General features: G+C 55.2%; 2 protein-coding genes across 7 annotated transcripts in view; one reads left to right on the top strand and one right to left on the bottom strand.

Moving 5' to 3' along the window:
• The window catches only part of Scap (SREBF chaperone), a 53396-nt gene extending 36277 nt beyond the window's left edge, over positions 1–17119 (top strand). For 4 of the 5 annotated variants that reach the window (XM_027932297.2, XM_027932300.2, XM_027932296.2 and 1 more), the window contains exons 4-23: positions 4359–4516; positions 5260–5480; positions 5663–5768; positions 6319–6491; positions 6830–6956; positions 8422–8534; positions 9453–9547; positions 10973–11071; positions 11207–11425; positions 12127–12503; positions 12977–13165; positions 13248–13449; positions 13520–13635; positions 13736–14252; positions 14327–14412; positions 15749–15831; positions 15911–16077; positions 16210–16290; positions 16416–16622; positions 16707–17119. In XM_027932297.2, the coding sequence (XP_027788098.1) occupies positions 4359–4516; positions 5260–5480; positions 5663–5768; positions 6319–6491; positions 6830–6956; positions 8422–8534; positions 9453–9547; positions 10973–11071; positions 11207–11425; positions 12127–12503; positions 12977–13165; positions 13248–13449; positions 13520–13635; positions 13736–14252; positions 14327–14412; positions 15749–15831; positions 15911–16077; positions 16210–16290; positions 16416–16622; positions 16707–16952 (3582 nt within the window). In that variant the 3' untranslated portion in view covers positions 16953–17119. Of the gene's footprint in view, positions 1–4358; positions 4517–5259; positions 5481–5662; positions 5769–6318; positions 6492–6829; positions 6957–8421; positions 8535–9452; positions 9548–10972; positions 11072–11206; positions 11426–12126; positions 12504–12976; positions 13166–13247; positions 13450–13519; positions 13636–13735; positions 14253–14326; positions 14413–15748; positions 15832–15910; positions 16082–16209; positions 16291–16415; positions 16623–16706 lie in introns of those variants that run through there. The other variant, XM_071600572.1, reaches the window with a different exon arrangement.
• A 93-nt stretch (positions 17120–17212) lies between these two features.
• The window catches only part of Ptpn23 (protein tyrosine phosphatase non-receptor type 23), a 28645-nt gene continuing 19222 nt past the window's right edge, over positions 17213–26635 (bottom strand). The window contains exons 3-25 of one of the 2 annotated variants that reach the window (XM_027932295.2): positions 25642–25769; positions 25362–25438; positions 24675–24724; positions 24449–24580; positions 24109–24189; positions 23904–24035; positions 23774–23821; positions 23345–23401; positions 23178–23236; positions 22922–23001; positions 22708–22822; positions 22563–22628; positions 22063–22208; positions 21481–21792; positions 21249–21403; positions 21003–21154; positions 20737–20916; positions 18912–20664; positions 18633–18817; positions 18413–18517; positions 18200–18338; positions 18009–18122; positions 17213–17942 (exon numbers count right to left, since the gene is read on the bottom strand). In XM_027932295.2, coding sequence (XP_027788096.2) covers positions 17454–17942; positions 18009–18122; positions 18200–18338; positions 18413–18517; positions 18633–18817; positions 18912–20664; positions 20737–20916; positions 21003–21154; positions 21249–21403; positions 21481–21792; positions 22063–22208; positions 22563–22628; positions 22708–22822; positions 22922–23001; positions 23178–23236; positions 23345–23401; positions 23774–23821; positions 23904–24035; positions 24109–24189; positions 24449–24580; positions 24675–24724; positions 25362–25438; positions 25642–25769 — 4755 coding nt within the window. In that variant the 3' untranslated portion in view covers positions 17213–17453. Of the gene's footprint in view, positions 18123–18199; positions 18339–18412; positions 18518–18632; positions 18818–18911; positions 20665–20736; positions 20917–21002; positions 21155–21248; positions 21404–21480; positions 21793–22062; positions 22209–22562; positions 22629–22707; positions 22823–22921; positions 23002–23177; positions 23237–23344; positions 23402–23773; positions 23822–23903; positions 24036–24108; positions 24190–24448; positions 24581–24674; positions 24725–25361; positions 25439–25641; positions 25770–26635 lie in introns of both variants that reach the window. The other variant, XM_027932294.2, reaches the window with a different exon arrangement.

Below are 26635 nucleotides of genomic sequence, written 5' to 3'. Positions count from 1 at the left end.
CTGTCTCTGCTTGCTATCAGCTGTATGACCTTGAACACATCTTTTATCTCTGAGCCTGGGTTTTCTTATCTGGTCCTCAGGCTATAGTAATCTCCAGAGCTCTTCCTCCATGCTCACTCACAGGCTGGCTGTCAGCAGGTCCTTGCAGACTGTTGAGCTGAGTCCTTCCTCACTGGATGTTGGAGAAAGGCTCTCCTTGGTTCCTTACTCACAATATGGCATCTGATTTCATCAGGCAGTGGTTCCAAAAGAGGGGTGATTAGTCAGTGTTTTGTAACCTAATCTCAAAAGTGACATCACTGTGGTGTATTGTTTGGTAAAAGCGTGTCAGTAGATTCAGCCTGCTTTTTAAGGGATGGGATCACACAAGAGCATGAACTGCAGGAAGCACAATTTATTGGGGACATGTTAGAAGGCTACTTACACTGCCCCCATGTAGCCATAAGTGCCCACCCCTTTTGTTTTGGTATTGGGGATTGAACCCAGGGCACTTAACCACTGATCTACATCCCCAGCCCTTTTTATTTTTTATTTTGAGGCAGGGTCTTTCTAAATGACTGAGGGTTTTGCTAAGTTGCTGAGACTGGCCTTGAACTTGCTGGGGTTTCAGGTGTGCACCACCATGCACAGCTCAGGAACCCCTTTCTGCACAGGATACCTGGATTCTGTTGGTCCTTATGCCTCCTCTATCCTTAGGTCCTTATCCTAAATAGGATACCATATTTCATCTGTGGCCAAGTCTGTTTCTCACTTGAGTGTCAGGTAGGGACATTGAGTGGTGGGCCCTGCCACATCTTCACTGCCATTTTAGAGTCTCCCTCCCTTCCCTCCATGAGCATCTACCTCTTATTCTCAGAGGATCTTAGGTTCAGAGGCCTGAGGTGCTTGAGAATTCATGCCCCCAGGAACAGTCCCCAACCGGTAAGTGCAGGAGCCAGCAGGTAACCCTTTTGTCCCTCAGGTATCCCCAGAGATCACTCACTCAACACCCCAGGTTGGTTGGTTTGTTTTTTGTGCTCAAGATGAAACCCCAGGGCTCTTTAGTACTGAGCTACGCCCCCCACCCTTTTTATTTTTGAGACACCAAGTTGCCTATGGTGGCCTTGAATTTATGATCCTCCTGCCTTAGCCTCCCAAGTGACGGGGATTACAGATGTGCACACTGTGCCTGGCTCTTTTTTTTTTTTTTTTTTAAGTTATACATTGACACATATCTTTATTTTGTTTATTTATTTTTATGTGGTGCTTATGTGGTGCTGAGGATCGAAACCAGGGTCTCTCACGTGCGAGGCGAGCGCTGTACCACTGAGCCACAACTCCAGCCCCTGGGCCAGGCTCTTTTTTTTTTTTTTTTTTAAGAGAGAGAGAGAGAATTTTTTAATATTTATTTTTTAGCTTTCGGCAGACACAACATCTTTGTATGTGGTGCTGAGGATCGAACCCGGGCCACATGCATGCCAGGTGGGCGCGCTACCGCTCGAGCCACATCCCCAGCCCTGTGCCAGGCTTTTAACACATCCTTTGTCAACTGTCTCCCTTCCCTGTTTCCTACACTGCCCAGGTAAACTCATCTTAGGATCTGCTTCTGGGGGCACTCAAACTAAGGTAGTGACAAGCGATAAGCCAATCCTATGGAATAAATCACCAAAAGAGGTTTTTTTTTTTTTTGGGTACTAGAAATTGAACCCGGGATGCTTTACCACTGAACTATCCCCAGCCTTTTTTATTTTTTAACCTGAGACACGGTTTCCCTAAGTTGTCCAGGCTGGCCTTGAACTTGTATGATCCTCCTGCCTCAGCCTCCTGAGCCTCTAGGACTATTGGGCATGCACCAGCATGCGCAGCCATAAGAGAATTTTCATACCCAGAAGAGGGAACTTGCAGGCACACATGTTGGATGGCGAGTTGATGATAAACGATCGGGCCAAGATCTTGAAAGAGCTAGGTAGATGTGGAATCCCTGCTTGGAAGGTTCCGTTGGATGTCAGTGGAGATGAATCAAGCCCTGGCCAGCAGGAGGAGGCCTGGCCAAGCTGGAGAGCAAGCCTGTGCGGAAGTCCCATGTGTATCTGGTTCCCATCTGGGCAGGCTTTCCCCCTGGAGGAGCAGACATAGGAGCTGCAGGGAGTTTGGGTGGAAAGTCAAAGGAGAAAGCGATGTCTAGGGCAAAGGAGTAACATATTCCTAGAAAAATCTGATGAAGTCTGTGGCACTCCCCTGCTAAAAATGATGATGGTAGTGACAGTGTGTGCACTTCCAAGCAGAAATTGGAATAAACTTGCGGAGCAGGGTCCCCAGAGAACCCTGGAGCCTGTCCTTAGATTGAGATTTCTGGTTCTGAAATATGTTCATTAGCACTCTGATGAAATCCTGGCCCCCGTGGTCCTGGGTTCGAGGGAGGCTGAAGAGCATTGGAGGACCCTGGAGCTGTCCTGGCCTGGGATGGACTTGGCTCAGTTGCACAGGCTTGATAAGCTGGTGGGTGGGTGGAGGGTCTGAAAGATGAGGTGGGCACAGGAGGTGATGTGTGCAGTCACAGCCTTGTGCCAGTGGGAATAATCTGTGTCCTTCACAAGTTTGAGAGGTGACCCTGTGGGATGGCTCCTCTTTCAGAGCTCCCCCTTCTGGGCAGCTCCTTCTCCCACAGGTAGAGTGTGAGCCCGTGGGCTGCTGCTTCACTCAGAGCCTGGCAGCCTGTTCTCTCCAGGTGTCTCAGTTCCTCTGGTGATTTCTGGTGGTCTGAGTGTGGTACAGAAGACAGCAAGTGAGGCCTTCCATCCCCAGAGCCCTCACTGACACAGGGTCATGAACTCAAAGTCACAGAGCCCCAGATTATGTTGTCCCTTTGTGCCCAGGGGTGCTGACTTGCTGTCCTCCTAGGTCAGCGTCCTGACCCTTGCCCCTGAAGTCGCTGGAGTATGGCACCATTCAGTGGCTCTGTGGCCTTCTTGCCATCCACACACATGTGCTGTGGCGCTCTTGACTGTGGCATAGGCGTGGAGTCAGCCCCTCATTCCTCAGCCAGGCAGTCCCTCTGGCCTGTCTCTTTCTCTGCCTCCAGTTGACAGGACCTCTAGGGCCTGCTTTCATCAAATCAGGTTGTCCCCGCAACTCAGAGTCACTTGGCCCTTTTCCTTTCCTTTGGGTGCTGGGGGTTGAACACAGGGGTGCTGTACCACTGAGCCACTTCCCCAGATCTTTCCATTTTCATTTTGGCACAGGGTCTCACTAGGTTGCTCAGGCTGGCCTCAAGCTTGTGGTCTTCCTGCCTCATCCTCCCAAATCCCTGGCATTATAGGAGTGCGTCACTGCGCCTGGTTGGGTTTTTCTTTGTTACCTGTTAAAGTGCAGACGGCTGAGCCAGGCTTGGTCCTAGCCCACCTCAGTTTCCCTGTGATTTCCTTCATTCCCTGCTGATCTGTCTTGTGCCATCCAGGCCTCTGTGCTCTTAGTGCCCTTTGTTCATCCATCAGATGCCCTCCCTCCCTCATCCTCACAGCCACTCGGCCACAGCTGACCTAGCATGTATTTTAGGGGTGCATTCTGACGATGCCTGTCACTGGGGCTTGCACACACTTGTCACTACATGACTTTTGTATACTCTGTAAGAGTAGACAGCAGGTTCTACTGAGAAAGTGTAGTGGGGAGACCTGTGTTTGAGTCCCTGTCTAGTTCTGAAACCCCCGACAGGCACTGAACAGGTCGGATTGTCGTGGGGCCAGACAGAATGATGTGCCCTGCTGTTTATTACTGCCATTTCTGTGACTACTTATCTCTGCATGTGCCATTTATATTCCTGTGTGTATTTGTGTGAGGGAGGCAGGTGAGGACCTCTGGATGCTGCAGGAGAACGTTGTCATCCCTCTTCCACAATGAGGAAGACGGAACCCAGAGAAGTTCAACGCTCTTCCAAGACCATGTAGTTAGAGAGCCAGAATTTAAATGGGGTCTTTTGATCCTCGCAGCCCATTGCTGTGCTGTGTGTGCGAAACCTGGATCAGTGACACAGGCTGCATCTTTTTGGGAGCTGATAGTTTATTGCACAAATTTCTCAAAAGCTACATAGTGAGCATTTTAGGCTTTGCCGACCACACAGCCTCTGTTGCATTCAGCTCTGCCACCGAAGCATGGGAGCATCCAGAGACAGTAATGGAAAGTTGGGGACAGTGTTCTCGGAAACTTGATTGAGAGGAACAAGCCCGGGCCCTGATTTGGCCTGTGCATCACAGCTTGCTGACAGTGGGTCCCACAGTGCTGTGCTCAGACAGTTGCTCAGTAAGTCCTTTCTGGATGTGGGCCCATGTTTCTCTCTCCTGTGCTGAGCTGACCTTCCTGCTCTGCCCCCATTTCTTCTGCAGTATGTGGGTGCCCCTGTGGCTTACATCCAGCAAATATTTGTGAAGTCCTCAGTGTCTCCCTGGCACAAGAACCTTCTGGCAGTAGATGTGTTCCGCTCACCTCTGTCCCGGGCATTCCAGCTGGTGGAGGAGATCCGGAATCACGTGCTGAGAGACAGGTACCCCTGTCAGGAACCCCCCTAGACCCCTTCTGAACTGAAGTGAGCATTACAGCCCTCAGTATAACTCCAGCGAGCCAGCTAGCTCTGCAGAAATAGAACAGACAAGAGGATGAGGGGAGCCTGCTCTGAACTTTTCTACATTCTTGTGGGTCCACTGTGGCTGCATTCCCCCTGGGCTGTGCAGATGGCACAATTAGAGCCCCGATCCTCACATCTTAGAGTGCGTGCTCATAGGCCTGCCTCTGGTGAGCTCGCTAAGGACTCATGACTCATGTGGCTTCTCATCTCTCCGTTGTTAGATGTGAATGTCATAATGGCTCTGATAACAAGAAGCGAGCTCCAACTGGGGACATCTTCAGAAACCTTAACCCAGGGCCCACTTCCCAGCCCACTTCCCGGCCTCTGGAGCACTCTGACTTCGCAGGCCGTCACTACCTGGTTTTAGTTAGCTGATGACTTTGACAAGGATTTTGGTGAACTAAATAACACCCTAAATTTCTCCCTATTCCCCCCTTGCCCACTAAATTGGCTATTGTGGGGGCTGTGCCTGTTCTTCCACGTCCTCCTCTCCTTGGAGGCGATGTGGGCTCCATGTTCACTTGGAAGCCCCGGCAGCCACGTGGTTTGGTTGTTGACCCCCTGGCAGTACTTTCCCCTGATGGCAGAGGTGCTCCCTAAGTGCGGTGGGCCTGCCCTGCGCTGGCGGGCACGGCAGATACCTTGTCCTGTCTCCTGAACAGCTCTGGGACCAGGAGCCTGGAGGAGGTGTGCCTGCAGGTGACCGACCTGCTGCCAGGCCTTAAGAAACTCCGGAACCTACTCCCTGAGCATGGCTGCCTACTGCTGTCCCCTGGGAACTTCTGGCAGAATGACCGGGAACGCTTCCATGCTGACCCTGACATCATTGGCACCATCCACCAGCATGAGCCCAAAACACTGCAGACTTCAGCCACACTCAAGGGTACCCCAGCACAGGTTCCCTGAGGACCCACGAGGGAGCCTGTTGGCCACTATCTCTCCTGTGATGGGTGCTCTGGCAGATCAGGGGTTGCCCTTACTCCAAGGGTGGGGGTGGGGAAGGGCCCTTGGTGGCCCTGCAGTGGCTGCCATTCCTTGTCAGTGCCCATTGGTCTCTGCCCGCAGACTTGCTGTTTGGTGTTCCTGGGAAGTACAGCGGGGTGAGCCTCTACACAAGGAAGAGGATGGTCTCCTACACTATCACCCTGGTCTTCCAGCGCTACCATGCCAAGTAAGGCCATCAGGCTCTGGGTTCTGACTGCTCCATGGTGACACGAGGCTGAGAGGCCCCTGTTCTGCTTACAGTGTCCCCTGACAACTTGGATAGTGTTTTGGCCTCCTGGTAAAATGTTATATCCCTTAGACCAAAGGATGTTGCTTGCTGCATTCAAATGGGGATGGCTGGATGGCTGGCCAAGAACAAGGGACTGAAGCAGGCTAATAGTTCAGTGTCCCTGTGTCTCCTCCAGTTCTCTCCAGGCGAGGCAGGCAGCCCCAGCAGATAACTGCTGAGTCCTCCCCCATGGAGCACAGCAGGCGGCCCTCCTCAGTTGAAAGGACACTTGAGGGGCCTCCAGTCGAGCCTCCTGGGCCTTTGGTGATCGTGGAGTGGCATAATAGATCAGGGAAGGACGGGGAGATCCTGAGACAACGTGGCCAGCTTTGTAATTCTTCCAACACCCCTGGAGACTATGAGGAAGCTTAGAACCTTAGAGAAGTTTCCTCCCGGCATGGGGGAGAGAGGCCTAGAAGGACCCCTCCAGAGATTTTCTCGTCTCCAGGTTTCTGGGCAGCCTGCGTGCCCGTCTCATGCTCCTGCATCCCAGCCCCAATTGCAGCCTTCGTGCAGAGAGCCTGGTCCATGTGCACTTCAAGGAGGAGATTGGGATCGCTGAGCTCATTCCCCTTGTGACCACCTACATCATCCTGTTTGCCTACATCTACTTCTCCACACGTAGGTCCATGGCGGGGAGCGTCTCTGCATCACCCACTTCCCTGCCTCTGGTGGGGCTTGGGGTAGAGATGTGGAAATGCTAAAGCTAGAGTCTCAGGGGCTCAGGTGGGTCCAGGGCTCCTCTTACTTCTTAGGGAAAGACGCTTCCTGAATTAGAGTTCCCAAAGAGTATGTCAAGTGCACGAGACTGGGAAGTGTCTGTGACTGTCCCTTTCTCGTGGTTAAACCAGGAACCTCTTTCCTTGATTGTCAGGGCAGATTCTGCTCCCAGGGGATCAGTTAAGAAGGGCCAGGGGCTGGGGGAGGTGCTGCCCTGATGTGCCCTCTCTGCCCTCCAGGCAAGATCGACATGGTCAAGTCCAAGTGGGGCCTGGCCCTAGCCGCTGTGGTCACGGTGCTCAGCTCACTACTCATGTCTGTGGGGCTCTGCACTCTCTTCGGCCTGACGCCCACCCTCAATGGCGGGTAGGTCCCCAGCAGGTTCCACTGGGCCACAGGGGGGCCCTCAGGCCAGAGAACCTTGCACATCTGGGCACTTGGCCCTCCCTGGACTGGACACTTGCTGTTCCCCAATGTCTTCACTTTGCAATTTTTTTACCTTTAAGAGGTACATATTCTTTCTCTTTAAGCTCCCAGGAGATCAGTTAAGAAGGGCCAGGGGCTGGTTTGTATCCGTACGTGTGTGTATAGTGTGTATCTATACATATAATATATACACAGGTGTGTTTGCTTATATGATTTTGTGTATATATGGAATATATATTTTGTGTATCCATGGGTATATAGTGCATATGTGTAATGGATGTGTTTGTATTACACACACACACACACACCCACCCACCCACCCACCCACACCCTTCTTGGCGGCTTTTGCCACAGAAGGGTGTGAAAGGTACATTTCTTTTCACTGTTAAGAGATTTAAAATGCCCAATCAGAGAGTAGGCTTAGAGTGAGCTTTGTCAAAGACATGAGAATACTGTGACTCGTCACCTTTGTCAGTAGTATTTGTTCTGCCCTTGCTTTTCCTCTGTGAGTCAGTCTGGAAGCCCTCCCCTGTTTGTTCTCAGGCTTTGGTCCCCTCCTCTCTGACTGGCTCTGCCTACCTGTTAGTGTTACTGACCCCCTGGTCCGTCCCTGATCTAGGCTTATCTGCCTGATTATAGCAAAAATGACCAATGGTCCTTCTTCCCTCCCTTACCCACTCCCTTCCTTCCTTCCATTTATTTTGTGGTTTGGAGGATAGAACTCAGGGTTTCGCATGTGCCAGGCAAGCACTCTACAGAAGAGTGGCTTTGTGTTGTTTCTGTCACTTCCCTTATCAGTGGAACTCCTACTTCCTTTCCCAAGCCTTTCTCTCTCTCTCCTTTCCTTTCTCTCATCCCTGCCTGAGACCTCTCCTCACTTCCATCTTCTTGGAGTCTGTCAGGAGTAGCGTGACCCTGGCTCAGCTACCTGGAGGTGTCCTTTAGGAGCAGTTGTTGTTCTCCAAATGCAGCTTGTGAGCAAAGGCTTTAGGTCGTTTTTTACCCTTTCCTTTAGTTCAGATGGTGGCTGGGCCTGGAGTTGTTGTGTGGGCCTTGGTGGCAGTCACTGCTCTAGCCAGCAGAGTCTGCATGGCCTGGCAGTGGGACGGTCGCTCTCCCCAGGGGCCACCTCCAGCCTCCTCCTGTGCTGGTGGGAGGACTGGCATGATTGTTGGTGCCTTGGCAAGGCTTTGGACCTGCCTAAAAGCCGAGAGCTATACGGACAGAGGCCCTGGCGTGTGAGGGCAAGGCAGGGAGGGTTTCACCCTGTGCCTGTGGGAGCTGCTTGGCAACCTCCACTACAAGCTGGAAACCCCGGAGCCTCCTGAGGCTCGAACCCTGTGAAAACCAGCACTATTTGGGAGCCTGCCACAGCACTGTCCCTCACCATCTCCTCCATTCCCAGTGAGATCTTCCCGTACCTGGTGGTGGTTATCGGGCTAGAGAATGTGCTGGTGCTCACTAAGTCGGTGGTCTCGACCCCAGTGGACCTCGAGGTGAAGCTGCGGATTGCCCAAGGTAACACGTGGGGCCCTGTTCCTCTTGCTAGTGTTCCCCTGAGGAGATGGAGCCCTTGGAATCTGCCCAGCTCTGGCTGCCAACATAGCACTCAGCAGGCCAGCAGGCCTGGACAGCTTGTTACCAGGTGCCCCAAGGAACCATGGCGTCACTGGACACTGCTTGTCCTGGTTCATGGGTCAGTAAGAGAGGAAACCAGACTCTGCTACAGAGGTCATGGTTGGTGGTGACCTTGCATCTGGACCAGTGCTAGTGTTTTCCTGCCACACTCTATCACACTACGCCAGGTGCCTGGGCTGTCACTCTGGAAGTGCTCCTCTACAGCTGACCTCACAGTGGGGAGCTGGGGATTGGGAGTTCTGTGAAAAGTGAGAAAAGCAAGAGCCTGTCCCGGGATGTCTGGTCTCTTGAGCAGCCTCTTCCTAAAGCCCATGTATGTGAGGAACAGGCTGGAGACTGGCTGTTCATTCATTCATTCATCCAACCTCTGTGAGTGTCTAACAGGCCAGACCCTGCACAGGGGTCCTGAAGAGATGAGGCGAAATAGTCCCTACCCCATAGCACTCAGAGCCTTATCGAGGCAACAGTGTGATAGTGTGGGGACCAGGGACTTGCCATGGAAGAGCCAGCTAGTCCTCCACTCCAGCCACTCTGCCACTGGTGGGCACGCTGAGGTCACCCATGCTGACCAGACAGGATAAGCACATGGAGGTTCTGTGTGCTTAGAGTGGTGATCCTTGCCTTTCCTCAGGACCCTGCTTCTCCCTCTAATGGCTGTAGCTCTGCCCTGTAGCTTCAGTGGGCTGGGCCCCCTCCCCATGCCTCTGCCCTTCTGTGGACCATGAGGTGGTGTGCAGACACGGAGCACAGGGAGGTCCTATATTGCCCCCATCCATGCCGTTATTGCCCCCTCTGCAGGCCTTAGCAACGAGAGCTGGTCCATCATGAAGAATATGGCAACTGAGTTGGGCATCATCCTCATTGGCTACTTCACCCTCGTGCCTGCCATCCAGGTAAGGCCCCAAGGCCGGCTGCTTGGTTGAGCATTGAACCAACTGCTGGGCTGTGCAGCTGAGGCAGGTTGCACCCTTCTTTCAGCAGTATCCTGGTCTATGAGAAGGGACCCCTTCCCAGAGTGTGCAGAGGGCTCTGGCATGCCTGGCTCAGCAGCACTCAGTAAATCCTGATTGGGCTACAGAATCCAGAGCCTACCTGGGCAGTCCCTGCCTTTGACCTGTCCTCTTTTTTTGGGGGGGGGGGGAGGGCTACCAGTGATTGAACTCAAGAATACTTGACCACTAAGCCACATCCCCAGCCCTATTTTGTATTTTATTTAGAGACAGGGATTCACTGAGTTGCTTAATGCCTCACTTTTGCTGAGGCTGGCTTTCAACTCGTGATCCTCCTGCCTCAGCCTCCCAAGCTGCTGGGATTACAGGTGTGCACTACTGTGTCCAGCCTGACCCTGTCCTCTTAATCTTCCCTACCTGCTTTCTCCCATTCGGCCCAGTAGCAGAAGGAGGCTCTGTAGGCCCAGCAAAGCTGGCGTCTGGCTATGCACTTCATCAGCCCTGGCTGCCCATTGCAGGCAGAAACACTGGAGTCCCTGAACTGGTCTCACCCTGCCCCACAGCTGCAGCCTCCAGATGCATCATGACCTGGTCTCCCTGGGGGTGGACTGCCACCCATAGTACAGTGACCCCATGCCCTTAGCAAAGTGCCCTCCTTCAGTTGTGGGGATAGAGAAGAAAGCACAAGGGCTCCAGGCTTTTCCTCCTCAAAAAATCAGTGTCTGCCAGGCAGGGTGCAATCCTGAACCTCTAGAACCACTGTATGTCACACCCTGTCATCTTAACATACAGACCAGGGAAGGGGAGGAAAATGGAAATCCCAGAACATTCCATCTCTTGACAGGACGTGGGGAGCAGAGAGAACACTTTTTTTCAGTTTTATGGCAGAATAAATCCCTCCTGCCCTCTCCTTTCATTGGTCCAGTACAGTTACCAGCCAGGAAGTGTTCTGAGAGCCCTGAAATTGGGACAGCCCTGAACTTTTGCTAGATTTGTGGCATGTGATCAGGGTCAGGGCTCAGTGGGAGGGAGGGTGCTTTGGGGAGCAGGCTGATGGGCCCAGAGATTTCCAAGGTGGATCAGGCCCTCCTCTCTCTGGGGACAGGAAGATTCAGGGAGGGCACCACCTTTCCCAGTCCTTTGGAGAGGGTTGAGGGATCTGCGCTGCCCCCTGGTGGTGATGGGGTGAGCAGCTGGTCTCTCCCTCCCAGGCTGCTCCACGTTCAGAGCACAGCATCAGCATCTCTCTGCCTCTCCTGTGCCCTTCCTGCCACTCCCTTGCAGTTTCTGAGATGCCTGCAGCCAGGAAGCTGCCTCTCTGGGCTCCCTGCCATGCAGTCATGGTGCCCCTTGTGTGCTCTCATCTAGGAGTTCTGTCTCTTCGCTGTCGTGGGCCTGGTGTCTGACTTCTTCCTCCAGATGCTGTTCTTCACCACCGTCCTGTCTATTGACATTCGCCGAATGGAGGTAGGAGTGGCTGAGTTCCACCCTTCCCGCCCTCCAGGGAGCCTCTGGGTGAGAGAGGGGCAGACCCCAGGCCTAGGCAGTGCTTCCACACAGGCAGTCTCTGGACAGCACTCAGGCCTGACTATTGCCCCACAGCTAGCGGACCTGAACAAGCGACTGCCCCCAGAGGCCTGCCTGCCCCCAGCCAAGCCTGGTGGGCGGCCGGCTCGCCAGGAGAGGCAAGTAGCTGTGCGGCCGTCCACACCCCATACCATCACACTGCAACCATCTTCCTTCCGAAACCTGCGGCTCCCCAAGAGGCTGCGTGTCATCTACTTCCTGGCCCGTACCCGCCTGGCACAGCGTCTCATCATGGTACGTGCCTGCCCTGCCCTCTGGGATGCCAGCACTAGATTCCCTTGGGGTGTCGCCCTTTGCCTTGAAGGGGAGCAGTGCTTCTTAGGCCCTAGTGGCCCCTTGAAGCCTGGCCTTGGGAGCTGCCCACTGTGCCCTCCCTGCCCAGATCCTGGTGGTCTCTGAGGAGATAAGCCTACCTGTGCACCTGTGGAAGAAGGAGCTCCAGGGCCATCAGCTAGATAAGTGACCAAGAACTAGAGCCCGCAAGACAGAGTGCTCTAGACTGGAACCACCATGTGGCAATCGTATTTCCTGGGTGTGGTTCCTTGGCTGCTGTATAACTTGCAGGCAGCAGAGAATGCTAGGCAAAATAGATCACCAGCTGGGCCAGGCCGGCAGCACCTGTCCTGAGAAGCTGGAGGGAGAGGGGAGTGAGGCTGAGGCCTCCGTAGCAGGTCAGGCAAACTGGTCCTCTGGCCATGCTGACCTGGGAGTGGTGGCAGCTCTCTAGCCCTAGCTGAGGGGGAGGTTAGGGTTGAGGGAGTTCTGTGTCAAAGCTAAAGGTGCTCCAGAGATTTCCAGGCCCCTCCAGTAGCAACTACCAGCAGGTGGCACTAGGAGGGGACTTGGGGAGGCAGAAGGAGAGGACAGGCCAGGGCCTGTATGATCTCTCTATACACCCAGGCCAGAGGTCCCTGAGCCCTGATGCCCCTCTGCAGGCTGGCACCGTTGTCTGGATTGGAGTGCTGGTGTACACAGACCCAGCAGGACTGCGTACCTACCTTGCTGCCCAGGTGACAGAACAGAGCCCCCTGGGAGAGGGCGCCCTGGCCCCCATGCCTGTGCCTAGTGGCATGCTTCCTGCCAGCCACCCGGATCCTGCCTTCTCCCTCTTTCCACCTGATGCTCCCAAGCTACCTGAGAACCAGACATTGCCAGGCGAGCCATCTGAGCGTATGGGTCCAGCAGAGGGTGTTCATGACAGCCCAGTTCCAGAGGTAACCTGGGGGCCCGAGGATGAGGAACTGTGGAGGAAATTGTCCTTTCGCCACTGGCCCACGCTCTTCAGCTACTACAACATCACGCTAGCCAAAAGGTGAGCTGGGCTGTGCCGGCTGCCCCTCTCACTTGGTGGTCCACTTGCCAACCCCTCCCCCTCAGGTGGGAGATCCACTGGGTTGAATTATGCATTGAATTTCAAATAAAACAATTCAAGATTGAGATATGGGAATGGGAGCTCTCAGCAGCCACCACTTGAGAGGGGGGCCTTGAGTCCTGGCTCTGAGGAGCGATTGCTCCTTCTTCCCCTGGGCAAGAGGAGACTTACCCACTCTGCCTGGCAGGGTGAGGGAGTTACTTACATGGCCCTGATGGCTGCTTGGCTGCTAGTGTCTGGGAGGGAGCCAGGGGTTGGGGTGCCAGAACAGAGCGTCCACCCCTGTCTCCATCCTGCATGCTGAGAGGACTAGTTGGGGAGCAGTAGTAGTCCTGGGTGGAGAGTAGGGAGGGGAGATGGCTGGTGGACAATGGCAGGAGAACCAGTGAGTGGTCCCTGCTGCTTGTTCCCAGGTACATCAGCCTGCTGCCAGTCATCCCAGTCACACTGCGTCTGAACCCAAGGGAGGCTCTGGAAGGACGGCATCCACAGGATGGCCGCAGCGCCTGGGCCCCACCTGGGCCAGTGCCCATGGGACTCTGGGAGAGCGAACCCAGAGTGCCTGGTGGGGTTCAGGCCCACCGTGACGTTACCTTGTACAAGTAAGGACAGGACAAGGTGAGGTGGGGTGGGCCCTTGGTGTTTGACAGGTCGACAGGCCAGGCTCACACCCCTCCCACACAGGGTGGCAGCACTGGGGCTGGCCGCTGGCATCCTCCTGGTGCTGCTGTTGCTCTGTCTCTACCGCGTCCTCTGCCCGCGCAATTACGGACAGCCTGGCTCCGGCCCTGGTCGACGGCGGCGCGGGGAACTGCCCTGTGATGACTATGGCTACACGCCGCCTGAGACGGAGATCCTGCCGCTGGTGCTGCGTGGCCATCTCATGGTGAGCAGTGGGTGAATGGGTGGGCCACCTGTCTGGGCACAGCCTGTGCCAACATTGCCTGTTCCTGCAGGACATCGAGTGCCTGGCCAGTGATGGCATGCTGCTGGTGAGCTGCTGCCTGGCCGGCCGAGTCTGTGTGTGGGACGCGCAGACCGGAGATTGCATCACCCGCATCCCGCGCCAGGGGTAGGTGCTGTCCCCTTATGTCCTCAGTCGTCTGGTGCTCTGCCCCGGACCCCGCTGTGCATCCCCATTTCACCCCATCCTCTTGGCCCCCTCCCAACAGGCAGCGCCGGGACAGTGGCAGCAACAGCGTGTTTGAGGCCCAGGAGAGCTGGGAGCGGCTGTCAGACAACGGGAAGGCTGGCCTGGAGGAGCTCGGACACAGCCCCCCACTGCGACACCGCCCTCGAGGCCCTCCACCACCTGCCCTTTTTGGGGACCAGCCAGACCTCACTTGCTTAATTGACACCAACTTCTCAGCACAACCGCGTGCCTCTGACCCAGCTCAGCCTGAACCCCGGCACCGCGCGGGTTGCAGCCGCACTCGGGATGTCCCAGGTTATGACTTCAGCCGCCTGGTACAGCGGGTGTACCAGGAAGAACCGCTGGCCACTGTGCGCACGCCAACCCTGCGCCCACCCTCGCCCGGACCCGTGCTGCCTCTAGCCCCTGAGAACGAAGGGGGCTCTCCTGAGAAGGGCTCCCCTTCTGCCTGGGCCCCCAGTGCGGATGGCTCCATATGGAGCTTGGAACTGCAGGGCAACCTCATCGTGGTCGGCCGGAGCAGTGGCCGGTTGGAGGTGAGCCCAGGGTCTATCCGAGCAGGGCTCGCGGGCCTTCCTGCTGCGTAGTACTCACCCCTCCTGGCTTGCAGGTGTGGGACGCCATTGAGGGTGTGCTGTGTTGCAGCAGTGAAGAGGGCTCCTCTGGCATCACAGCCCTGGTCTTCCTGGACAGAAGGTAAGAGTGCTGGGCTGCCTGCTGGCCCGCCTGCTGGCCCCTGGCTGCCCTCTACTGGCATGGAACTTGACTTCCTTTCTGGTGCCCAGCCCCACACCTGTCCACCTGGTACAGAGGGGTGGTGACTAAATAAGAGTTTTGGGGTATGATGTGCTTGCAACAGGGCCCACAGCCACTGTCACAACTGGCAGTGAGGACAGTGTTCTTTTTTTCACCCTTCCAAAGTCAGTGTTTCTTAGAACCTGATCCATACCAACCTGTCTGGGTCTCAGCTGCATTTTTTACTTGCAGAGAATCCATTTTCAGAACAACTTTGTTAAAACTCTTACTTGGGTCCTGGCTGCTGCCCCTCTTTCATCCCTCCCTCCTGTTCCTCTTGCCCCTTGGCACCCTCTTATGAGGGTGTTCCTGACTCCTCTCTGTACACACACTCCCAGGGGCTCCACCTGTGAGCTTATGGACTCAGGCCATGGCCAACAAACAGGTCTTCACCTGTTGGAAGCCAGCTTGTCCTTCAAAGACTGGCTGTAGATGGCGTCACCCTGTAGGCGGGAGCCATTTTTCCTTTGGAGTTGGGGAGGCCCACCCGCCTTAGCTCTCTTGGTGTCCGCCCGCCTTCTTTCCTGCAGCACTGGGAATCTTGCAGACCTTTGCCCCCAAGCTTGTGAGAAATCCTCCCTTGCTGCTTTTCTTAGGGAAAGTGCAGTCTTGTGTCACCCCAAAGGTTCCTGCTGGCTGTGTCCTCACCCCTTTCCCCTCCCCATGGGCACAGGTTGTAGACATGCTGGAGTAAGGTGTTTTTTTAAACCTCCATTCCATAATTTTGGGGCCACTGGGCAAACGTACCTATCCCTGTCAGCCTATGGCTAGGAATTCTTGGGAGAAAAGAAAATCCTTGTTTTTTCATGGAAAAAGGAACAGTGGGCTATGTGGAGGTCAAAGCTGCTTTTACATGATGAGACAGACAGCAGCCCCTGTGGCCGTAGGTCCTGTTTGCCTTCTCAGAAATGTCCGGGGCTCCTCCACTTGTTTTTGTTTTAATTCATAGCTGGACGTGACAATCACTAGGTACCACCATACACATTCAGGTCATTTAAATCTCACAGCCACCCTGTGAGGTGGGCACAATTGTCCCCGTTTCATAGATGAAGAAACTGAGAGGCAGAGAGAGGCTAATAATAGGAGTTACAATTTAAACACTCAGGCTCCAACAAATATTTTCAGCACCTTGTGTTGTCCTCTTGGTCATAGTCCCTCCTGTCACTTCCTGAACTGGCCTTTTGTCTTTGTTGTTTCCATCTCACTGAGGGGGAGCCACCCTGCTATTCTCTTCCAGGATTGTGGCTGCTCGGCTCAACGGTTCCCTTGATTTCTTCTCCTTGGAGACCCACACTGCACTCAGCCCCCTGCAGTTCAGAGGTCAGAGGGTCTGGGGCAGGTGGGTGGATGCTGGGGGTGCAGACAGCTGCCTTTTACACACTTGGCCCATTTTCTTTAGGGACTCCAGGGCGAGGCAGTTCTTCCTCATCCCCCGTGTACAGCAGCAGTGACACCGTGGCCTTTCGCCTCACCCACACAGTGCCCTGTGCACACCAGAAACCCATCACAGCCCTGAAAGCTGCTGCAGGGCGCCTGGTGACTGGGAGCCAAGACCACACGCTGAGAGTGGGTAGTGTGCGTGCGCGTGTATCTGGGGCTTGGGGGTGCTGGAGTACTACAGGAATGATGGAGGCACTTCCAGGCCAAAGTGTAACTTAGGAAATCCCAGACATGACAGCTTGCTCATTCCTGTCCCAGGTGTTCCGTCTGGAAGATTCCTGCTGCCTCTTCACCCTGCAGGGCCACTCAGGAGCCATCACTTCTGTGTATGTTGACCAGGTGAGGGACAAAGCTAGGGTCCTATTTTCTATTCCGTGAAGAAGTAACGACCCCACCCACTGGAACATGCTTATTGACAAAGGTGGTCCACCCGTACTAACCAGCTCCCTTGCTTCTTCCCCCAGACCATGGTGCTGGCCAGTGGAGGACAAGATGGGGCCATATGCCTATGGGATGTACTGACTGGCAGCCGGGTCAGCCACATGTTTGCTCACCGTGGGGATGTCACGTCCCTCACCTGTACCACTTCCTGCGTCATCAGTAGTGGCCTAGATGACCTCATCAGCATCTGGGACCGCAGCACGGGCATCAAACTCTACTCCATTCAGCAGGTAGGCAGGTGGGGGCTGGGCCTAGGGTTCCAGGTGCTTTAGAGAAGACTCAAGACACTGATCCTCTCCTGGCCTTGCCTTCAGGACCTGGGCTGTGGCGCAAGTTTGGGTGTCATCTCAGATAGCCTGCTGGTGACCGGCGGCCAGGGCTGCGTCTCCTTTTGGGACCTAAACTACGGGGACCTGTTACAGACAGTCTACCTGGGAAAGAACAGCGAGGCCCAGCCAGCCCGCCAGATCCTGGTGCTGGACAATGCTGCCATTGTCTGCAACTTCGGCAGCGAGCTCAGCCTGGTATATGTGCCCTCTGTGCTGGAGAAACTGGACTGAGCAGGCAGCTGAGACCCCCCCACTCAGCTGGCTGCATGGGGGCCTCTTGCCCAAGCAGGGCTGGGGTGCTATGAGGGGCCAACGCACTGGACCTGTACTGAGGGCGGGAGCAGAGTTGTCTTGTGGCAGCAGTTCCTGTCTGTGATATTAAACTTTTTAAAAAACCACGTGATGGGGCTTGAGCTACTTGTCTCCCTTCCTCAGCGATGCAGACAGCACAAGTGGCTTGGGTTTGGTCCCAAGTTGGCAGACTCAGACACTACAGCAGAACAGGTTCGTTTATTTAATAGCAAAGAGCTGGAAAATGTCAGGTCTCACAAAGGAGCAGAACCTGGCCCAGGGCCTTAAGTATCTCTACCCAACAGGGCTGCCGGCTGGGCCTGGTGGGGCTAAAGGCAGCAGGAATGGGAGTTAAGAGACTGTGCCCACCCACAGAAGTCTTGTGGCGTTTGGGTGGAAGAGATGACGTAGTGTGTGGACCAGGCAGGCAAAGCCTGCTGTTCAGGTCTTGTTCAGTGTCCAGAGTGGATCCAGAAGGCTGAGTGGGTCGTCAGTGGGCCGGGCAGCCCGTAGACCCTGCCCATTATGGGCTTGCAAAAAGTTCTGCTTGCTCATCCGCTGTTTTCCTCTCAAGGAGCTGTCCAGGGAGAAGGCCTCTGGGGTCAAGGAGGCTAGCAGCTCCAGGGAGGAGGAGGGGGGCCCTAAGCTGGGGGTTTCAGCTACTGGCTGTTCCTCCTCAGGCTGGGGGGCTTCGGGCAAGGGTGAAGAAATGGGGGGTGGGGAGGAAGGTGGTGGGACTGGGATGGGGGTTGGCTCTGGGAGGCTAGATGGCGGTGGGCCTGGAGGCTCTGCAGGGCCAGACATGTTGGCAGCAGGGGAATCCGAGCCCCCAGGGGGCCGGATGCTGAGCTTGGCAATGGTGGCCTGAATGGAACTGATGGGCACGTCCCCACCGAGAACGAGATCCTGGGAGTCCTGAGGAAGGTGATTCTGAGAAGACAGAATAGGTGAGAAGAGAGATTCGCAAGCCCCAGCAGCCCAGGGAACCTTCCTTACCTTCTGGCTGATGCTTATGCTGGCCAAGGTTTTACATGGCGGGGGCACCCCGTGGCGCTGTAGGACCTGCTCCACGTGTCTCACCACTGCCTCATGGCAGAACCTGAGGTGTAGCTGAAGAGATGCATTTGGCCTGGTTGGCTGAGCAGAAGCCATCACGCCCATCCCAGCCGCCACCCATCCACACTCACTTTCTCCTGCAACATGTGCTTCCTCTGCTGCCGCATGCGCCGCACCAGCTGAGGCAGCTCGGGGATCCCATTTCCAGCCTCCACCTCCTGCACAGCTGCATAGAGCAGTGCAAAGGCTCCTGTGCGGCCTACACCAGAGCTATGGCAAGAAGAAGGGGGTAAGGCCAAACCAAGAGCCCATGAAGGAGGAACCCTCAGGCTGCCCACCGCTACCTGCAGTGCACAATGATGGGCGTGTGTAGGGGTCGCTGGTGCAGGTAATGCGTGTGTACCTCCTGGATAAAGCGCAGCAGGTTACCTGGGCTGTCGGGCAGGCCTCTGTGGGGCAAGGCAGCATTATGGAAGAGTCAGGCCTGATCCAAGGCCCATGCCCGTCACAGAACCAAGGGGTGGGCTGCCTTCCCCCACCCCAACCTTGTGACCACCCACGTACAATTCAGGCCAAGTGGGGAAGTGGAGGTGCACTAGTGAGCGCTTGAGGCTCTGGTCGCGGAACTGCAGGCTCAGCACACGTTCCACGTGGGTTTCAGTGGTGCGGACACTGCTCAGTGCCAAGCTCAGGGCTCCATGCACCATGGATTGGCCCCTCTCAGTGGGGAAGTAGCGTGCCACCTTTTGCTTAAGAGCAGAAAGGATGAAACCATTAGGGCTAGTCTTCCAGAGTTCCTCACCCACCATCCCTTGTGGGTATCCACCCTAAACTCCCTCTCACCTTCTCGATCTCAGCCTCAGACACCAGCATGACAATGACAGACACTTTCTGCTCATGCACCATGAGCCAGAAGTCAGCAGCTGTGCCAGGCAGTGGGGCCTGGGTGGCCACTAAGGGTGGACAGTATGGTGAAAGCCCCTCCACACAGCTGGCATTGATGTAGTCATCCTTGCCTGAGCGCAACACCACACGGTTACTGTCATAGGGCATGACGTCCTGGTGTCTGTTCTTCAGTGAGTAGCAGCGGGCAATGGCGATGGAACGGCCTCGGGCATCGTGTTCCTGTGCATCTTGCAGCTCCCGCCAGACGGCATCCAGAGCTCCTGCATCCCCTAGTTGACCTCGAAAAGACTCCAGCTCCTGCTGCAACTGTCGAAGCCTCTCAGGATGCTCATATGGGTCCCGCTCGATCAGCCGCAGGGCCTGTGGCCGCCGGCCCTCAGCTGCATCCACCTTGGTAGGCTGCAGCAGGGGCTGCCCACCCCCAGGAGGCTGAGTGCCACCATGTTGGCTCTCAGGGCTAGAGGAGAGCAGGTCTGCAGCCGCAGTGCCTCGGCGCAGGCACGGCGGTGGCTCTGCTGCTGGGGGCCGAGAGGGTACGGGGCCAGGCCCCGGCGATGGAGCAGGTGAAGGCACCAGGTGGGGACTAGGAGTGGGCTGGCCAGTAGGCGGAGGACCTCGAATGGAGAGGGGGACTGCCTGGGGGCCCAGGGGCCTGGGAGATGGGGCAGGACCATATGCCAGGGTGGGATGGGGAGGCTGAGGTGGCCCAGGGCTGGGGAAAGGCAAAGCCCCCGAGTGTGGGGGCAGAGGATCTTGAGAAGGGCCTGGGTAGAGTTGGGTGTGCATGGGGGGTGGTGGCTGCCCCAGGCTGACACCAGGTTGAGAGGTGAAAGGGTATAGGGGTTGTGCCGGTATGAGTCCTGAGGCCTGGGGTGGGAAGAGGTGTGGATGCTGGAATGGAAGGGGCTGCTGGGGGTGCTGAGGTCCAAATGCTGCCTGTGGAGGCTGAGGCTGGGGTGCAATCCTGGGGGCTGGAAACCCTGTTGGGATGCCAGGAGGAAAATGGTGCTGAGATGGGGGTGCTGTGAGGGGTGGCTTGGTTCCTATAGGGTAGGTGTAGGGTGGGGGAAGGGGCTGTGATGGGGGAACTGGGAAACATGGCTGGGAAGGAGTGGGGGTGGGGTTTGGCCGGGGTGCAGCATGGCTGGAAATGGGGGCCTGGACACTATCTACTGTGGTGGTGGCTGGCCGAATTGCCATGGCCAACTCGGGGCCTGAGAACTGGGGAGGTGGGGCTGAAGGCAGACCAACTGCTGGGGGTGGCCCTACCCCCCCATAGGGACTGCTCACAATACCATGCTGTGGGGAGGACCGGGGCACAAGGCCCATCTCTGGTGTGTAGGTAGGGGCTGGGTAGAGAGCAGGCCCAGGTGCCATGGGCATTGCAGGGGGGCCTGAAGCCCTGGGCTGCATCAGCTGGGTAGGGCCTGAGTAGGTGCCAGGGGGTAAGGGGCCTGAGAGATAGTGAGGTCCTGGGCCTGTGGAGCTGGGGAAGGGGCCGGGAGGAAAGCGGAGTGGAGTAGCAGTTCCCAGGAAGGTGTCAGGCAGCCATGGGCCAGCCATCATGTCAGGGGGCAAACTGCGCAGCTCCTCGGGGGGGTCTCCTGTCTCCACCACCTCACCCTCCTCCCTGCGGGGTAGCAGTGGCTTTGGGGCTGTAGGCCGTGGTGGCGGCTTCTTCTTCAGCTCCCTGTGGGATAAGCAGGGAAGTAAGACCAGCCCTCAGGAGGTCAATCCATGCCACAGCCTGGGCCATACCTACCTCTCTAGGAGCTGCTGGCGGGCGGCCTCTCGGGCCTGGCAGGTAGACTGTGCTCGTTCCAGCAAGGTAGCCACCTTGCTTTCCAGGTCTGCATAGAAGTCCTTGCCCTCCTGTGACTTTTTCATCAAGTCCTCATAGGCTTCATATGAGGCCACCAGGGTCTGCAGTGTAGAGTTCCACCTGCAGGCAGAAGGGCAGAAATGAAGCATACCACTAGGGCCAAGCTCCTGGTAGGGCAGAGACCAGAGTACAGCCAGACAACTGACTTTTGGTCCAGTTCGCTAAGCACCCGCCGCACAGCTGCATATTGCACATTGGCCTCAGTCAGTGCACGAAGGACGTTGTCCTGGGCAGCCAGGTTCTGCTCAAGGTATACCCTCAGCTGGTCATACTTCTTCAGTTGCTCCTCAAACAGCTTCTGAGGGAAGGAGGGAGGGAGGGAGACTCAGGGCCTCACCATCTAAGAGACAAGCCCAGAAGCAAAACCCCTCCACCCTGCTCACTCAGCATACCTTCATCTCTGAGTGGTCTGTGGTGACCAGAGAGGCAGTGATGTCATCCTTTTGAATCAGCTCACGCAGCTGCTGCTCTAGAGACACGCGTTGGTCCCGCATCTCCTGCACCTTGGCCAGGATGCGCTTCAGGTTCTGCAGCACAGCCTTGTCCTCTGGGGGCAGCAGTAGTCAGTGAGGCCAAAGAACCCCCAGGGTCTGAGCCTCTTCCTACGGTGACAGGCAGACTCACCTGGGGTGAGGGCTGGTGTGGGCAGGGCAGCCCGGACCTGGTCCAGTGGCCCACTGAGCAGGCGCAGGTTGCTGACATGCAGATTCATGGCACGGTGCAGCTCGCTGTTGGTGAAAGAGGCCTTCTCGTGCACTTCCATGTACTTGGCCCATTCTCGCCTCACTTCTGCCAGCTCAGCTTTGGTGACAGCTGGGCTGGCCCCAGCCTGGCCCACTGCCTCCTGCAACTTCTGCTCTTGCAGTTCATCCTCTTCCAGAAGGTTCTTGATATCCTTCAAGGAGGCCTCCACATCCGTGAACACGCCTGACAACACTGGGGTGTATTGGGGGAGCAGCCCCTGAGGCAGGTAGACCAGGCTCCCCAGACAGAACTGCCCACTCAGGCCAGGGCCAGTGTGTGGCCCAGGCATGCTGAACTCCACAGACATAGGGTTCAGTGATCCACAAGGGTGTGAGGGTAGATGCCTGAGCCAGGACTTAAGAAGATACAGCCTCCATCTTTAGTGAATGGGCCATAGAGATGAGGCCACAACAGATGATATGCGTGGTCCCCCTCCACCTGCCTACTTTGCCACTTGCTCACCTTGCATGGACTGAACAAGGTTCTTGACAGTGTCAGGCCGGACGCTGAGTGCCGCACACTTCTCCATGAGCTGGGGTGGGATATGGCTATAGGCATCGAGGTTGTCCACTGTCTCAGGATCCAGCTGCATTGAATCCATGAATTGGCTAGGGGGCAACAGGGCCAGGTGGGTGCTGAGTGCTGACCCAATTCCATGTCAAAGGGGCCTGCTAGGATAACCCCCTCCACTGACGCTGGGCACAGCAAGTCACTACCCCCAGCCTCTGCCAAAATGTGAATCCACAAGCACTGCTGGACACAGTGAAATGGAAGGGACGTGTTCCCTCCAAGACAAGATACCTTATGATCTAGCCCACAAGCCCCAAGCAGGAAGGCAGGGTGAAGAAATCTTGTGGTACAGATATTTGAGACCTCACACCTCTCCCTTTCACAGGCAACACTGGAACCCCCACAATGCCTGATGTGTCTTCCCTGTCCCCAGCCCCAAGTCTCATACTTACTCAAGGACCTCATTCTTATCTTCAATTTTGGCCATCATCTCCCGAAGCAGCTTGGCTTTCTCCTCACTGTGGAGAAAGTTATGAGCCACATCTCTGAGACACCCAGCCACCTCTGCCAAGGGCAGGGGCAGCCCATCCCACCCACCTGTACAGTGATGAGGCCTCATGGGCAGCCATGGGTACCAGTTTGGCAAAGATGTCAGGACCTGTAACAGCTGGGTCTGTGGGGTTCACCGGCAAGGGCTTCACCAAGGGGGCTCCTGGAAGATGGAGAAAGAACTGTGGAGCTCTGGCTCACAGACCCCAAAGCTGCCATCAGTCCATCCCCCCTACACCTCCCCTGACACTACTTCCCAGACCTTTCACTGGCTGAAGGGTGTCCAGTGCTGGGACTGCCTCATGGTAGATGAAGTCATTGTCCTTCTTGGCAGAATTATATCTGAGGGTCAGCAATGAAGAGACGAAGAATCAGGGGTCAGTGGAGACCCACAACCTACAGACTCCCATTTGGATTATTGTTCCCTGGCACTGGTGGCTTCCTCCCAAGGTCACAGGCAGAGAAACAAGACCTTTATAATAAGAGGAAATCTGACCACCTCAACCCCACAGACTCACTTTCCTCCAATGACATCCATAGCAAAACGAAGTGCATCCTGCACAGTATCAGGCTGGCCCTGTGGAGGAGGGACAGAGGGCATCAGCACTAACCAAGGCCAGTGCCAGAATACCCAATGGGCCTTCTCCGTGTGTGCGCAAGGCTGCCAGACCTTCCTCAGCTTTACCTTGGCCAACTTGATAGCTTCATTGAGCTTGTCCAGGGCACTCTGGAAGTAGGCCACCTGTGGAGGGCAAACCCTAGTCTTGTCTTTGCCTGGTCCTTAGTGTGCCTCCCTACTCACCCTGGCCATCAGGCAACCAACCATCAGAAGCCACGAAGCTATGTGTTAGCCCAGAAAATAGCACCAAGGTAGCATCACCCTACAGCTTACAGTCCAAATAGCCTCCCTCTCTGGGGAGCCTGCCAGGCCTCCTGAGAACCTTAGGGAAGAGGGCTGCACTGGTGGGACAACATTAAGACACACCATGCCTATAGCAGGGCAATAGCAGGTTGGAGAGAGACCACCTCCCCCATTCTGTAAGGGATGGAACCAAACTAGGATCCAATAAGGCTGGACAGGTCCTGAGTGTTCTGCTCACCAAAGCCCACTCACCCGCTCTCCAAATTTCTGCTGCTCCTCAGCCTGTTTCCCCATGTGCAGCTGGAAAGAGGAGGCACCATGACTTGTTTCCTGAGCCGTGGCACCTTGGCCCAACCCAGACTCAGTGACCCCTCGTACTCACATGAGCCACAGCTGCAAAGTAGTAGATCTTCATTTGCACCAGTTTCTTCCAGTCCTTCTGGATCCGGCCCAGCAGTGAGGCAGTGTCAGGGTTCTCCAAGGCCCTGCACGCCTCCTTGTAGTAATCCACCACCTCAGAGCCAGGATAGGGTTACTTGGTGGGGGTCAGGGGCAAAGCAAAGACCCATGCTTAGTCCCCTCTCTACCTGTGCACTGATGCGAGCCACGAGAAAGCTCTTCCTGTTGTCTAACATCGACTTCTCCAGCAGGCACTCCTGAGCCTGGCCCTGGGGTAATACATGCAAGTCAATCCCTTGGTCACCTGGAAGTCTTTCCCCTCCCTAGGGCAGGGAGTGGGAAAACCAAAGGATCCCTTTCTTTGCTGTCCTCCCCTACCCCAAGAAGCACTGTCCTGTGCCTGATCCACCTAGAGCTCAACAGACCAAAGCCAAGGACCCTGCTTGTCTCTTACTGCCACTTGTGCATGGCAGATTCAGCCCCTTTTGGCCATTTCTGGATTCAATTCATTTTCAACAGGGCACTTACCAGCATGAGGTTCACATTGAGAGTGAGGATCTGGCGGCTCATGTCAACACTGTACGCCTGTGTGAAGTGCTCACGCAGGTAGGCAAAGGCACCTGCTGCACATTGGAAGTGGGTACAGGAGACCTTCATGCCCTGCAAAGGAGGAGGAGGAAGAGGGCTTCTGTCTAATCCCATGGGACAGGAGTCATTCAAAATGTACATGTCCCGCCACTGCCCCCCTCCTCACCTCCTCAGACACCCTCTTGTCCATGGCCCCCAGCATGGAGTGCAGTGCACCTGGGGAGGCAGAGAACATGGTGTGAGGAGAGCTTAGGGCTGCTTCCCCAGGCTGCCCATGCCTGTGTTGAGGGTGAGGCAGAAGGTCTGTCATCTTAATCAGGAGAACAGGTCTGAGACTGGAGCAGTCAGTGCAAAGACACCCAAGCTAGAGCAAAAAGGAAGCTCAGAAGCCTTGCCAGGTCTTCTGTCTTTAGCTCTGCACTTGGCAGGTGGACAGGGAAGGAAACTCCTGTCCATAGCCTAGGGATTCATCTTGAAGCTTCAGGGATGCTACACAGAGCTCTAGGGCTCCCCATGCCTCTCCCTGAACCAGGATAAGGATAACCCACTGGGTAAGCCAAGGCCATGCCATGAGGGGGAGGGAATGCTGTCAGTCAAAGAAGAAAGGCCATCTCTCCTAACCACAGAGCACACAGTGGCAGCTCTGTGTAACAGCCAGCTCAACAGAGGCTCTCCCAGCACAGTGACTCCCCATGAGCCCAGAAAATAGCAGAGAGCTGGCAGAGCTCTGGTGAAGTCAATGGAAGGGCCAGAACCCAAGTATCTTCCCCCTCACTAGCCATGGCCTTTGTGGTCACCTGATGAGCGCAGGGCTGGGGAGCAGGGGCTATGGGGAAAGGATCAGGCAGCTCACCAAGGTTGTAGAGAATGCAGGCCTGCTCATACTTGATGTCCTCATGGGCCACAGACTTGCCTGAGAAGATCTCAGTCCTATAGACATGACAACTCAGTCATCTAGAAGGCCGGAGTTGGCCAGGGCCTAACTACCCCAGTGTGGGATCAGAGAGGTGAGGCCTGGGGAGACCATACTAGGCTGCTTGCCATCCTCTGCATCAAGAAGAAAGGGGAAGGGAGGAAAGGAGCCACAACCCCCCAGGCTTCCAAACTACCCAACCCTGCCTGCTAGCTCTCACCAGGTGACAGGGACAGCAGCCTCCTGACCCGAGCCCATGGGCACCCGACTCTGCAGATAGTGGAGTTGGCCAAGGTACTTTCGGAGGACACTGCAGCCCTCAAAGTCCCGTGGGACACGGACAGCATTCTGCGGGTCAGAATGGGAAAAACAGAATTGCTGTCATTTAGGGTACAGGATGGGGAGGCCAGCTCACCCACAAATACCAAGAAATATACATCATCCAGGCATGGTGGCACAGGCCTGTAATCCCAGCAACTTGGAAGGCAAAGCAGAAGGATCACAAGTTCAAGGCCAGCCTTAGCAAGACCTTGTCTCAAAAAAAAAAAAAAAAAAAAAGAGCTGGGAATGTATCTCAGTGGTAGAACACACTTGGGTTCAATCCCCAATTACTGCCATGTTTCTAGAAGGCTGGTTGCAACATGTTATAAAATTTTTATTGTACTTAACTCTTTTTTTAGCTTTAGGTGGACACATATATTTTATTTTTATATGGTGCTGAGAATCGAACCCAGTGCCTCACGCATGCTAGGCGAGCACGCTACTACTTGAGCCATATCCCCAGCCCCTAACTTTTGACTTACAGTTCAAGACATCAGGGAAACCAAGTATTTGGATGTGCATTCTAGGATATTCATCACAACATTATTATATATTACCAGAGTAAAAAACTAGATGCTACCAAACTTTCCATTAAAGAATTTGCTTAAATAAATTATATTGAGGCTAACTAACCACACGAGTGAACACTCTACAAACATAGAACTATTGATACATTAAGATGTTTTGTGCTGGGATTGTGGCTCAGCAGTACAGCACTCCCTTAGCACAGGCAAGGCGCTGGGTTTGATCCTGAGTAAATAAATTAAAAAAAAAAAAAAAAAAAAGATGTTTTCTGCCTACTATTAGGCAAAAAAAAGCATGTCATAAATGACTGGTATGATCTCATTTATGTAAAATCACATATATAATGATATCCAAACAGGTATGCTGAC

Source organism: Marmota flaviventris, chromosome 1, assembly GCF_047511675.1.
Source record: "Marmota flaviventris isolate mMarFla1 chromosome 1, mMarFla1.hap1, whole genome shotgun sequence".
Taxonomy (NCBI): Eukaryota; Metazoa; Chordata; class Mammalia; order Rodentia; family Sciuridae; genus Marmota; species Marmota flaviventris.
This window is presented reverse-complemented; position numbering and strand designations above follow the sequence as displayed.